Source organism: Xiphophorus hellerii, chromosome 1 (genome assembly GCF_003331165.1).
Source record: "Xiphophorus hellerii strain 12219 chromosome 1, Xiphophorus_hellerii-4.1, whole genome shotgun sequence".
NCBI lineage: Eukaryota > Metazoa > Chordata > Actinopteri > Cyprinodontiformes > Poeciliidae > Xiphophorus > Xiphophorus hellerii.
The window spans coordinates 26,622,383-26,635,693 of NC_045672.1; the positions used below are offsets into that span (position 1 = coordinate 26,622,383).

General features: G+C 36.2%; 2 protein-coding genes across 3 annotated transcripts; one reads left to right on the forward strand and one right to left on the reverse strand.

Moving 5' to 3' along the window:
• Nucleotide 1: 1 nt before the first annotated feature.
• Nucleotides 2-6,440, reverse strand: letmd1 (LETM1 domain containing 1). Of its 2 annotated transcripts, XM_032555353.1 has the most exons (9): nucleotides 6,308-6,440; nucleotides 5,867-6,021; nucleotides 5,039-5,154; nucleotides 4,080-4,162; nucleotides 3,765-3,951; nucleotides 2,718-2,819; nucleotides 2,489-2,641; nucleotides 2,317-2,413; nucleotides 2-1,568 (listed from the first exon to the last, which is right to left on the reverse strand). In XM_032555353.1, exons 1-9 carry the CDS (start codon nucleotides 6,421-6,423, stop codon nucleotides 1,492-1,494), a joined length of 1,086 nt encoding a protein of 361 aa, XP_032411244.1. In that variant the 5' UTR covers nucleotides 6,424-6,440; the 3' UTR covers nucleotides 2-1,491. The 2 variants fall into 2 exon arrangements, with proteins under 2 accessions (XP_032411244.1, XP_032411323.1); XM_032555432.1 differs by lacking the exon at nucleotides 6,308-6,440 and having other exon boundaries at nucleotides 5,871-5,980.
• Nucleotides 6,441-7,345: 905 nt separating this feature from the next.
• Nucleotides 7,346-11,414, forward strand: gtsf1 (gametocyte specific factor 1). The gene is made up of 7 exons (XM_032561960.1): nucleotides 7,346-7,614; nucleotides 8,008-8,121; nucleotides 8,208-8,314; nucleotides 9,236-9,362; nucleotides 9,450-9,533; nucleotides 10,628-10,685; nucleotides 10,772-11,414. Exons 2-7 carry the CDS (start codon nucleotides 8,040-8,042, stop codon nucleotides 10,851-10,853), a joined length of 540 nt encoding a protein of 179 aa, XP_032417851.1. The 5' UTR covers nucleotides 7,346-7,614; nucleotides 8,008-8,039; the 3' UTR covers nucleotides 10,854-11,414.
• The last annotated feature ends 1,897 nt before the right edge of the window (nucleotides 11,415-13,311 follow it).

Here is a 13,311-nt window from a genome sequence, read left to right on the forward strand (position 1 = left end):
GGCATCAAGATATTTATTGCAAAAAAAAAAGCGTAATGCAATATTGGCACAAAAAAAACAACACTCAAAACTTGAGTAAATAGTATATAATTACAAAAAGATTAATGTTTCAGATGCTGAGTGCCAAAACTTACAAAAGGCACAGAAAGAATAATGATGGACTTTACAACTCCAGTTATGTTGTACTCCTTTGTACTTTCAGTAGGTATTTGAAAAGATTGGATGAAACTTTGTGCTGAAATACATGAATTTAAATCTCCACATGAACAAAATGATGGGTTCAAAAAGTAAACAGTAAAGTACAATCACAACTTGACAGTCTACACCTGGGCTTCATCCCCCAATTTCTGTATTTTGTCTAAAAATAAAAGCTAATTTTAGTCTTTTGAACAGAAAGTTGGAAAATTAAAATAAAGCATAAAATGAGGTAACAGCAAGAGAAAATACAGCATGTTTGATGACATATCCATAAATTCTGAATAAAGTTCTCCTTACATTTATTACTTCTGATTTACATCTGAATTTTTCATAAATTTTTTTTTCTCAAGTAGAATTATCTTTGTTTCCCCAACTTGCATTTTGTCAAGAGTGTAGGTGCAAACTCAGACAAAAGCAGAAGCTCAGCATGTGTTAAAGCAGTAATAACCTGAAAAACAGGAACAATAAACATTTTACCACAAGTTTTTATATAAGCATTTGAAAAAGTATTCACACCCCTTGAACCTTTTTGTACTGAATGATATACCAGCACAAAGCCGTGCGTAATTATGAAGTGGGAGTAAAATAATGCCAAGTTCAAAATACAAAGTTCTTTTAACAATCTGAAAAGTGAACATGGCATACATGTTTTTAGCCTTTTTACTGTGATTCCCCTAAATAAAATCCAGTTCAAGCCAGAGCCCTAACCCTAACATGCAAAATATGAACACACCAAGGACAGGATGAAACATAATGGCAGCAACATGCTGTGGGAGTCGTTTTACTCAGCTGGGTCAGAATTAGACTGGGGTCTGGACTCGCCTTCCAGTCAGATAATGACCCAACAAAATGACCTAGTTAAAGTCCCAATTCTGTTCGATCTTGAAAGATTTTAGTTTTAAGAAATAAAAACAGTATGTCCCATTTTGTGTTGGTCTTTCACATGAAATTGTGGTTTTAAAGTGAAGAAACGTAGAAAAATGAAAGGGTGTGAATACTTTTGCATGGCACAGCAGATAAGCGCTTCATAGGAAATTAAACTTCCCCACCAAGGATCAGAACTGCAAATAGAAACACCTGTTGTCTCTGATAAAGACACTGACGTCATGTTTCCATATTAAATTGTCACAGAGCAAATTAGCATCACTGTCCAGCGTGGGTTTTTCTTTTGAACCCAATCTCGCCAGGAAATGTTCTACATTTCTTTTTTTTCCCTTTGCAGTAAGAAGATGTTGACACTCTTGTGTGCATTGCAACACAAAAGTAACTATAATCACAGAAGCAGGCTTCCTGTCAGTGACGGCTCGCAGCGCTGGGGTAGTTTGCAGACATGAGCACCATGCAGTGCAACAGAAGTGACAGCTCTGACTCTGCAAATTTTAAAAAAAGACAAAGATACAAATGTATAACGTTAGGCTAAAGACACATTCCTTTAAATTTAAAATGAGGAAATAATCTTAAAAAAAAAAAAAAAAAGATGTGAAAAAGTAGTCTATGAAAGACTTTGTTGTCCCTCAGTGATAGAAAATTAATTTAGGACTTGTGTTTTTATTGAGTTTCTGTTAAAGGAGCATCACAGCAGTGGTGTCTACCTCTACTGACTGCAGAAGGTATAAAATTTATGTGGCTAGAAATAAAAGTACACATTATTTTACATTGGTCAACCCATTTAATCAGATATGATCTACTTACATGATCTTGTGTACAATAATCTACAAATATATAATCCAATAGAAAATGAGAAACTTACTTACTGAAAGTATTTTTTTATTTTTCCACCAAATATTGATTTCTGAACTCTTCCTGAGTTAAAACATTAGTATTGTTGTTTCTAAACAAATATGAACTTGTTTTATTTGTATTATTTGAGGTCAGAAAGCAAAGCATTTCTTTGGTTATTTTGACCATTTCTAATTTTCTGTAAATAAATACTAAACTTTTGCTTGGAATTTCAGAGACACGTTGTCAGTAATTCGTAGAGTAAAAGACCAATGTTCATTTTCCTCAAACATAAAGAGTAAAATCTGAGAAAATTATCATTTTAAATAGTTTCTTAATTTTTTTTCCAGAGCTGTATATTCAGTGAAGTACAAAACACAGCTTCTTAAATCCAAGTACCTTTTAAAGCAGATGACACCTGAAGCCACTGGGACAACCACTCACGAGACTGACTGGTACCAAGACTGTCAGCGTTCATCCCTCTCACATAACAAGCCTGTAACAAGAAAGTCTGACATCAGCCTGAGAAACCGCTTCAGCTTGGGGAAATAAAACCCACATAGTGACACACCTGTTTGAGTTCCCACTCACTGAGCTGGTGAGGGCCCATTTGGCTCAGGGCTCGGTCCAGCTGGAACAGCTCCACGGCGTGGCTGTTCAGACGTCGACCAATCAGGAAGCCCGGGAGACGGGGAGTCAGGAAGAGGAGGGGGCTGATGTGTCTCTGCTCAGCCATAAACACAGATGAGCTCAAACAGATGCAGCAGAGAGGGGGTGAATGAGAAGAAGGTTTTACTCACTATCTGATTGTTGCTCATTGTGTTCATGGCCAGAGGAGCTTTGGAGAACAGACTTCTGACAGCCAGGATTTCAGAGACATTCGGGTTTCCGCCGCGTTGCACCTGGATGCAAACAGAAAGTAATCCTGTTAAAGCTGAACAGATGCAACCTCTGCCAGAAATCACAGGCCACTTTAACAAGTTTGATCTCGTTTTTAAGCAAGATGGGCCCAACGCAGACATTAGCATGTCTAAACACGGCTGTGGATCGGATTAAGAAGTTACAGCGAAATAAAACAGAAACAAAATGCCATTTTCTCAAATAATAACAATCTTTTCTTGAAATCATTAAATATTCTGCATATTCAAACCAACCACATTTATTGCCACCCCTGAGATGTGAAATTTTTTTTTTAGATTATTTTAATAATACTCAACTAATTTAGCAAATGGTTAATTTACTGCAGTGTAATGACTCAAAAAACAACATACTCAGAGCAGTAAGCAAGCCAAATATATATATACACATTTTGGATTTAAGATAAAAAAATGTATTATGTTGCACCCAGAGCTCAATGTAAAAGTTTTAGCATAATCCTGTTCAAATTTTTTTGATTAAAACCCCCCTTAAAACATTAAATCTCCTATTAAGCATATTTTGTTATCCTTCTATTGATTGGTGAATAATAATAATAATAAATAATAATAATTATAATAAAAAGTTAACCCTAAAGTTTCTTGATGTTAAGTCAAGCAGAAAGGCCTGAGGTTTTCACATGTTGATATTATTTATTAAATATTATTTTAGTTGCAGATGTATCCTTTACTACAAATGATCAAGCATTCACTAAAGGAATTAAATTACTGCATTTTAGACAGTAAAATGTTTATTTTCTTATTTAAAAAGGAACAGAATAGTTTGTTTTAATTCATTTTCATCACATAAAAAAGGCTTCAATGTAAAACCAGCAGAAAGTGCCAATTTGATAAAATTTGATTAGTCGTCAGCATAATCAGTAACTAAAATAATCATTAGCTGCAGCCCTAATTTCTGATACATTTCCTTACCTTAGTGCAGAGGTTCTTCAGAAGACTTTCCAGGTGACCGTTTTTGACCTGATGGCTCACATCCTCCAGCTCTTTGAGAACCGGTTGGTGGTGCTGAGTCCTGTGGGAATGATACACTTTCCGAAACTCCAGCTGCTGCCGGGGAGTCCAGAAATGAGGAATCAGCAGCTGACGAGGGAAAAAGTACCTGAAAGCCACACGGAGACATTGGTGTTAGCGACTGCAGTGGTATAATCAGGCACAAACATTAATCTTTTTAAAATGTTCTGCTGAATATAAAATAAATTTTAAAAAACATGCAAACGTGAAACTCACATTAGGAAGAAAATCAGGTAGTTTGCAAAAGGAGGAATGGTAATAATCACAAGTGGGATGGCCTTTATTAGGTCTCTGCGAAACTGACAAGCATAGATTACATTACTATGCAACAACATCACAGAGAAATCAATAAAATGAGGAAAAACTCAAGCTCAGCAAAAACACAAAATCACAAGTATTTTTTTTCTAGTTTCTAGTGCAAATATCTTAGCACACTTGGAGTAAGACAAAACTAACTTGCAAGTAACTTTTCAGCTTGTTTTAAGTCAAACATTTCTTAATATTTATGGAAAAGTAAAGATTATTTCACATATAACATGGGAAAATGTCTTTTTATTAGTGAAATAATCCTCCAATAATACTCGTATGGAATCTTGATTAAACGTTACCTGTAAGTTAGTACATTTGAAATAAGACAAAGCTAAGATATCTGCACTAGAAACTTGATTAAAAATACTTGGTGAGGGTATTTGCAGTGAGATATTAAATGTTAGCTACTACGTGTAGCTTTTGTAAAACAGCATAAATGAGTAATCTGTAAGAAGATTAAGTTCTAAGATTATATGATGGGAGTCTCATAGAGATCCCATGTTTGGTCGTGATGGGACATCCAGTTGTCTTTCTGTAATTCTTGTTAAAGGACATAATCTTGTTATTGTACAATGACATAAAAATACATTGTTCATCTGTTTTCTATACTTTCTTGTTTATGAAAGCGCCAGTTTTAGCATTCTAGGTTTAGCCACCAAACATAAATACACATGTCAGCTACATTTAAAAAAATGTATTTTTAACATTTATTCTATGGACCTAGATCGACTGAAATCAGATTTACAATGTGTAGATGCAGTATTGATCAAAGGCATTTTCTCAGCGCACCATAGACAATGAAAGGCTGCTGCCACCAGGGGGAGACATTGTTACTCAGAAAATGTTCACTTCTTTAAGACACTGACCTGTCTGAGTTTTTCCATCTCCCTGTAGTGTAAATCGTGGAACTTCACTCCTTCTGCCAGCATTTTGGTTTTTATCCTCTTCACATCTCTGGCATCCTGGAACAGCATCCTGAATCCTTGAACAAGATTCAAGGAAACATTCATAAAGACAGAGGAATTCAAGGAGAGCAAGAGGAAACCGTCACTGTGTATTATTTGTAATAATACACAGTGTAGTTAGTCTGTAAGCTGTTTTTTCTTTATTATATGCACAGATTTTGGCTTTACTCTTGTGTAGGTGTCAGATTTCCAGTGTAACTAGATAACACAAATAGCCAAACACTATTTCTAGATCACTATTTCTTTTAAAGGCAGAGTCAGGAAAGACAGCTGTGGTGAGGAATGAACCCATATCAGTCTTGTTCAGGGTGCTGAGGGCATCAGCTAGAAGCCGTAATACAACGTTATAAACGTTTTTCACATGAAAACCGAGAAATCTTTCAGAAATTCTCCATTGGATTTAGGTCTGGACTTTAACTGAGCCATTTTAACACATAAATTGATTTCATCTACCCCAGTGGTTTTCAATCGTGGTTTACTCTTCCTTCTATTTTAAATGCATCTTTGCGCCAACATACCTGACTCAAATTACTGATTTCCTTTCACTTCAAGTCAAGTTTATTTGCATAGCACATTTTAGCAACAAGACATCATAGAAACATCCCAGTCACCCATTGTGAAACCAGTGAAAAACATTACATTTTGCTGAGTGCCATCATTAAGTATGTTGGTCAATGCTCCAGTAATAAATACATCAGTAGTGTTGCAGGTGAGTGAATTTACTCTTACCTACTTTAAAGGTGTGATAAAGCAGGAAAAATCGAGGAAATCGTCTTTTAAGAAAGTCTTCATATTTGGCATTTGCCCACTGGAGTCTGGATGAAACATATCGTCCAATACCTCGTCTGACTTTAGAAGAAGTAAAATGTCTGCACAAAAGTAACCTGTGGCGTAAAAACACATATAACGTTACATAAAATACATAAAAGTCCTATCACAATGAGTTAGAAGTACAAGAACACTACATAATATGACACGGAACATGTATAAGTGACACCTTTTGTAAACATCTCCGATAAACATTTTTCAAATAATGAGCAGGTTATCGACTGTCTGCATTGAGATTTAAATGTACTTAACGTTTGATTATTTAGCAGGTGTGTAGCTAGCTTATCAAACCATGATAAAACAAGGTGAAAAAAGGCAAAGGTTCACCCTGGAAAGACAGACCTGGACTGGCAGGATACGTCTTGAAGATGAAGGCCATGTGTTATCCTGTTTGTGCTCAGACCACTTAGTCGGGTCAAAGACAACCGGCTGCACAGACTCGAGCAGGAAAGCGCCATGTTTGACAGGAAGAGCAGTTACCGTGACGACGCTAATATACGGGAAAGTTGAGAGTAAATCATTTACCGTAATACACAGAAAACAAAACGCACATTATTTTACGTTTTCGCTGAATATGGGGCTATACTAACCCTATATGTTTAGTTGTTAGATCATATGTATGACTACTTAAAATAAAAATAATAAATTATTTTCTTAGAATGTTCACCGGGACAGTGGCGGTTATAGACCAGGGTTGAATGGTGTGGCCAGTGTTAGGCGCACAGAACTAAAGAATGAATCAGAAATGACATGGTAATATTTTATCGTTTATTATATGAAGTGAGCCAGATAGCCACTTGCAGCTTTAGTTTTCAGACTCCTGATTTAGCAGATGAAAACTGGGATTCTATTGAATTATGACTGAAGCTACAATACCTTAATTTTTAATTCATTGTTGAAATAAAAGTATGAAGGTTAAACAATTTAATTGGCCCCATTAGTTATTGTTTCTGTGCCTGGCTTTCTAACTTTATGGCCAGACAGAGATAAAGGGGTGTGGCAATAGCAAATGAGATAATTGGTTGTTTAACAGCCGATGGAGTCATCCAGGACATGTTTCTGTTGAATATTGTCTCTGCTCCATAGAAAATGAGCTGTTAGCATGTCATGATAGTCTTAAGATTGTCATACAGCAACAGTCTTCAGTCAGAGGATCCTCCAGATTCGTTGGAAGACTAATTGCTACCAAGGATTCTTTCTGCCCACAGCATCACCATCTACAACGAATCTTTGAAGATTAGATTACGTGAGTTACAACATTTAAATTTCCCAAATGCTAGCCCGTTTTAACGTCCCTTTGACGTTGAGACGTTTAAAACGTACCGTTGACGTTTAAACGGTCCAAAGTTCCGATTTCCGAGCTAAATGGAACGCGGCATTTTTTTTCGAAATATTGCAAACTAACCGGCCTTTAAACATAATTGGTTGTTTAAAGTTGTACCGGCGTTTGTATATGTTTCAGAAATTAAAAAAATTGGGAGTTAGTGAGTGAATTTTAACTTAAATTCACATTTGTTGCTCGCGCAGGCTGATAGTCACGTGAGTCACGAACACTATAAAGCCGGAGGAGGTCACTGTGCCCGTTAATCTTCGTTTGAGAGAAAGGCGAAGACTATCTTCTTCAGCGGTCTAAAGGTTCCTTTTGTGTGGTTAAGTTACAAATTTTTACTTATTTTTGCTTAATATTACTTGATATAAACGACATAAATGCGATTTAACTTCGTTCATTTGTAAAATAAGAATAATGAATAAGCTAGGTCAGTCACTGGCGAAGCTAGCTTAATGTTAGCAAATTTGGGTACGAGCTAACTTTTTCTTTTTCTTTCTATTTTTTTTGTCATGTGTTGCTAAATCTGCGTACGTATTAGAAATGAATTTGTGACTGGTTGAGCTAGAGTGAAAGGAATTAAGTGAAACTTTTGGTATACGTCGCCTTGTGTATCTCCGTAAAACGAAATGTTTTAGGAAATTGCGTCTGTTTTTATTTGAAATCTACGTTGGCTTTTTACATTTCATGCTAATAGCATTTTATTTTCTCACAGGTTGGCCCGTCCAAAGTAAATTTGTCTTCCACATGGCCTTCATAAAATTTGGAACCAGTACTAGTCCATGCAAGGTGACCCCTGAAGAGAGGGTAAAAGAGGTTGAAAATTATGGTAAAGCTTAAGATTTGTAACTATTTGTAACCTGCAAAATCTGCCAGTTTTCCATCTGAATCCATTTTCCATTCACTCCACTTTAGATAGCAGGGGAAACTGTGATCCAGACAAACTTCTACAGTGTCCTTTTGACAAAAACCACCAAATCCGCTCCTGCCGCTTCCCATATCACCTGATTAAGTGCAGGAAGGTGAGTTGGTAAAGGGCTGGGAAAAATCTGCACTCATGGAAACACTTTAGTAGTGTTTGGTGGGTTTAAAATTGTTTTCTACCAGAAATAAAATATTATATTTTAGATTTACCAGATTAATGGATTTGAATTGAATTCAGTGAATTTATACCCACTATACCAGACTACGTTTGTTCCTCCTTGGTATATTGGCACCCTAGAGGATTATATCATAGAAGTTGCTCCTTAATACTATTTATGACCTTTTTTTAAAAGAAAATTTTAATTTGATTAGTTTGTCATGTCATAGACTATATTATTGGGCACTCTGTGAATACAATTGCAGGAAAAGTGCAAAACATTGCTTTTGTAGTTTTGGAGCTGACTTTCTTCTGTCATTCCTTCCTAGCATCAAGGTATATAACATACAACTATCATACTGTTGGATTACATGGTGTTAGTAATTTAACTTCCCCTTTTGGGATCAATAAAGTACTTTTGAATTTGATAAAAAACCTAACTAGCAACTGTTTCCCATACATTCAGATCCAGATCAGTCAATGATGGAGTTGAGCATGTACGTAGGTTTTAGCCTGCAGCAGAATATGGCTGCAATTTTTAAAAATTACTAGCAGTTGGCTTAAATCCGCACTTGGAGTAATAATTTTAAGATGTAACGATGATAATGGAAGTACTGGTGATTTTCCTGAGGTTTGGAGTACTGATAAAAGGTGAACCAGAATAATTGTAATGTTGTAAATTTGTAAAGGTTACTTGCAGTGAACATGTGATCACCTGCTTGTATTACTAATTCAGCAAACTTAAAGATCCTCCCCACTTCTGGTGTCTTAAAGAAATTCCTTCTTGGATTGTAGAAGTGGGTAAGTTAAATGACTGTCCTGCTGCAATTGGTTGGTAAATTAAATAAATCTCTCGCCAAAGAATCACCCAAAACTGGCCAGTGAACTGAAAACCTGTCCATTTAATGCTCGCCACCTGGTTCCCAAGCATGAGCTTGCTCGCCACACAGAGACCTGCGAGGACAGAATATCTGTGGACACTGAAGATGGTGAGATTATTTTATTTTCTATCCACCTATCAGAGTTGTTGCGGTTTGTTTTCTTTTAAATGGTGTAATGTACATGTGTCTTTACAGTTGGAAGCAGAAATGGACATGTTGGCTGGGATGTTCCAGTCAACACTTGGGTCAATCCAAACATGACTGAGGACTGGGATAAGGGTATGGTTAAAATGTAAAGGTTTAGAAGAGATCACATTAAATGTGTCTGGAGGAAATGTATTCAGATCAGTGTTTATCACACTGTTTCAGACTGAGGACTACTTACCCCATTTAATAACTCACGAACCACCTAACTTGAAATGACATCTTAATATAAAACCTAGAATTAAAATATTACTCTCATCTCTCTTATTGTTGTCTTTATCCATCCTAATGAGAAAGATGGTTCTGTTTTGAGGCTGCCCAGTGGTGCAGTTGGTAACAATGTTGCCTTGAAAGACGGTCTTTCTGCAAGGAGTTTGCATGTTCTCCCTGTTCATGCGTGGGTTTTCCCCTGGTACTCCGGCTTCCTCCCACAGTCCAAAAACGCGATTGTTGGGTTAATTTATTTCTCTAAATCCTTCTTAGGTGTGAGTGTGCATGATTGTTTGTCCCGTTTGTCTTTGTTACCCTGCGATGAACTGGCAGTCTGTTCAGGGTGTACCTTGCCTGTTGACCTCTGGAGATGGGCACCAGTACCTCTCATCACCCCATTTATGGTTAAGTGTGCATCATAATGGATGGATGAGTGCTGTTTTAAATGTGACTGGCCACAACAAAACCATTAACTATTGCTCAGGCTATTTTGAGTTATTTACGGATTCTGAAAGGGTGGATTCTAATCTTTCCAATAATGTCAAAGACATTAGTTGCAAATAACTTAACAGTTCTCGCTAAAAGACTCGTTCACATTATAAAGCAGTTCAAAAGAATCTAATCACTCGTGGATGTTATCAATACACTCAGCAGTTATAACTTGGCTTCCTCTGATCATTTAAGGAATCCTGCAGTTTTCTTTCCACTGGCATCTTCAGCTTTTCTCTTGAGTAAATTATTCTTATTTTTTATGCAAATCTTTGGGAAGTTAATTGTATTCAACACATTTTAAGCTCAAAGTACCTTGCATACCACTAGGGGGCGTCTGTGGTCTGCAGACCACAGTTTGAGAAAGGGTTGGTTAGATGAAACTTCTCCCATATTGTCATGTATTTTATAATTCTCTGGATAAATTATTACACTCATATATAATGGTAGCAAATTGTCTTGTTTTGCAGAGGCAGATAACGTTCAAACTCCATTTGTGTGGGGTGTAAGCTCCAAGTTGAACCAAATGTAAGTGGTGGTCTTGACCTCAACATTTTCTGTGCATATATTCCTTCACATTGACTTGTTTTTTATTTTTCTTATTCTTTCTACAGACTGGCCGCCAGACCCAGTAACAACCTTAGTCCAAACTTCAGAGCTCCCAGTACGCTGCCATGGCCCAATTACGAGCTCTAAGGTCTTCCGAAGCTGTTCCTATGGATGGGTGTTCTTTGCATGTTTTGATCAGTTTGAATGTGGATAAACTATTTGAAACTTCACATGGCTTGTAGTTGCATGAATCTCATTTAGTCACTAAGTGCAGAGGATATTTTACAACAAATATAACCTGTAGTTGAGCAATCTTTTTATTTTTGCAAGTCTTATTGTTTTTAAGGTTGTGACATTGCTGCGTTAGATTTTTTTTAGTAAAAGTTTCCTTTGTTGAAGAATTGTGTGGTTTAGTTATCTTTAAATGTGCTAACTTTTTTTGTAAGCACTAAAAACGTTGCACTGCATGTAAACTCTTTTCATAGAAGTTCCCATAATCCAGACATAATCTTGTCTGGAACACAGTAGTTAAGGATTGTTACTTGAATATGGTAATTTAAGCAGCAGTTTAACCCCATCCCCCAATTATGGGTTAAGATGTGGCTAGTTTGAGATGTAGGCTTTGAGGTTTACTTTAGGATTTCAGTATAGGCTCAGTAGTTATTTTTTTCCCTCACTGATAATTGAATAAATTTCTGAGCATTTGAAGTTTGTGCTAAAGTGTCTTTATTGATGCAAACATACATGTCATGTCTATTTAAAAGTTCAACATAATCTTGGTGCTATTAATGCAATCTTTCCTGTAGGAAACACTTTTCTCCATTAAATAAAAGGTGATGCACTCAATTGTTGACTTCCTACAACTTCCAAAGTGAAGTTTGATTACTTTCTTAGTGTTAAATGGTTTTGGGTGGAAGTGACTACAGTAAGCACGATCTGACACTTGAGTCTGCTTCAGTTGCTTAAACTAAAAATTAAGGTAACAATAGGTAGAAACCAGTTACTTTTCATTTTTGTTTAATATAAATTCTAGCCTTGCTTCAGCATAGTGTTGGTGAAGGATGGTACTGTTGTAACATCTAGGGGGGAAAAAATAAATTTAAGACAATTAAATCACCCTGAAACAGCAAACTTTAGAAATGCCAGAGAGACTGAGACTTCTGTAGTTTGAAAACTGAATTTTTCTTTGTTTTTTTAAAATAAGTTTAAAAGCATGACCTTTCCCAACATATAATGGGTACATTGTGTAGCTTTTCATGAGGAAAAATATTGGTTTAAATTGGTCAAAAACAAAGTTTGTCACACAAACTGAACTTTTGTATTAATATGTTCAGAGTAACATTTGATTTGAACGATAAAAAAATGGGTAAAATAAACAGGAATATGGAAGCTGATCTACAGAATTTAAAAATATTGCGGGAATATCAAAATATTTCACTTCAGAAAATCCAAATTTGGAAACCAAAAAACTGGCCACTAGATGGCGCCTGTAGTGAATAAACATGTAGCTGTAAAGCCCTCAGTGAGGACAGCTGACTATGAATGACCTCAGGATGACAAGTGTGTGGGCTGCCAGCCAGCTCCTCCCAGTCATATTTAAGTGGCATTATTGATTTCATTTTATGGCTGTTTTAGTTGTACTTATAAATAGAAGTGTTGAGAACTCTGCTGCCTAAGAGATCAGTACACATAAGACTCATTTTGGGTTTTTTTAGTGTTCAGAGTTTATTGTACTGTATTTCCTGTCTCAATCCTGATGCAAAGTGTTCTCTGACATCACTGAGGAGTAATGAAGCATTGTTGATTTAAAAAGCCATCTCCCTTTGGTTGGAAATCTAAAGTCAAATCCATATTCATTCTCCAAACAATCTGAACTCTAAAAGCCTTTTATATCCTGCCCCAGATTAACAGCCTGCTAAAAGACAGATGTAACCAAAAATCCCAACTTAACACTTGCAGTCATAGGAGTGAGTTAAAGGGAGAAGTATGATGTAAAGTCGACTTTTTTGACTTTATTATGTTATGATGTCGCTTATTACACCAACAATGCTCCTCGAACCGTTGTAAACTGCATAATGGAGTAGCATTATGATAACGTGCTGAAGGGGGAATGTCAGAAAGAGCAGGAGCTTCTTAAAGAGACAGAGACCAATTTCAAGGCTTTGAATTTCTCTCGTTATGTTTAACATATGCAGCAGCATTTATATAACAACTGAAGGTAACAGTTATTTGTGTTATAAAATGGCACTGTGTTGGGAAAATACATTATACCGCCCCTTTAAATGCTTTACATTATAACTCAAAATTAAAGTAAAAACATCAGTCACCAATTTGACAACTCAATACAAAATAAAATAGAGTGCCACTATCAAAATCATCAATAAACATCATATATGTTGATCAATGTCCCAGTGATTATGTGTTGAAAGCAACTCTAAACAAGTGGGATTTTTAGCCTTGATTTAAAGGAACTCAGTGTTTCAGCTGTTTTGCAGTTTTCTTGAAGTTTGTTCCAGATTATCCATCTTTACTTTACTGTCACAACAAGGCGACAGTTGTAACAAATAAGGAGAAAACCCCCCATTTTTGTTAGCTCTAAGACATG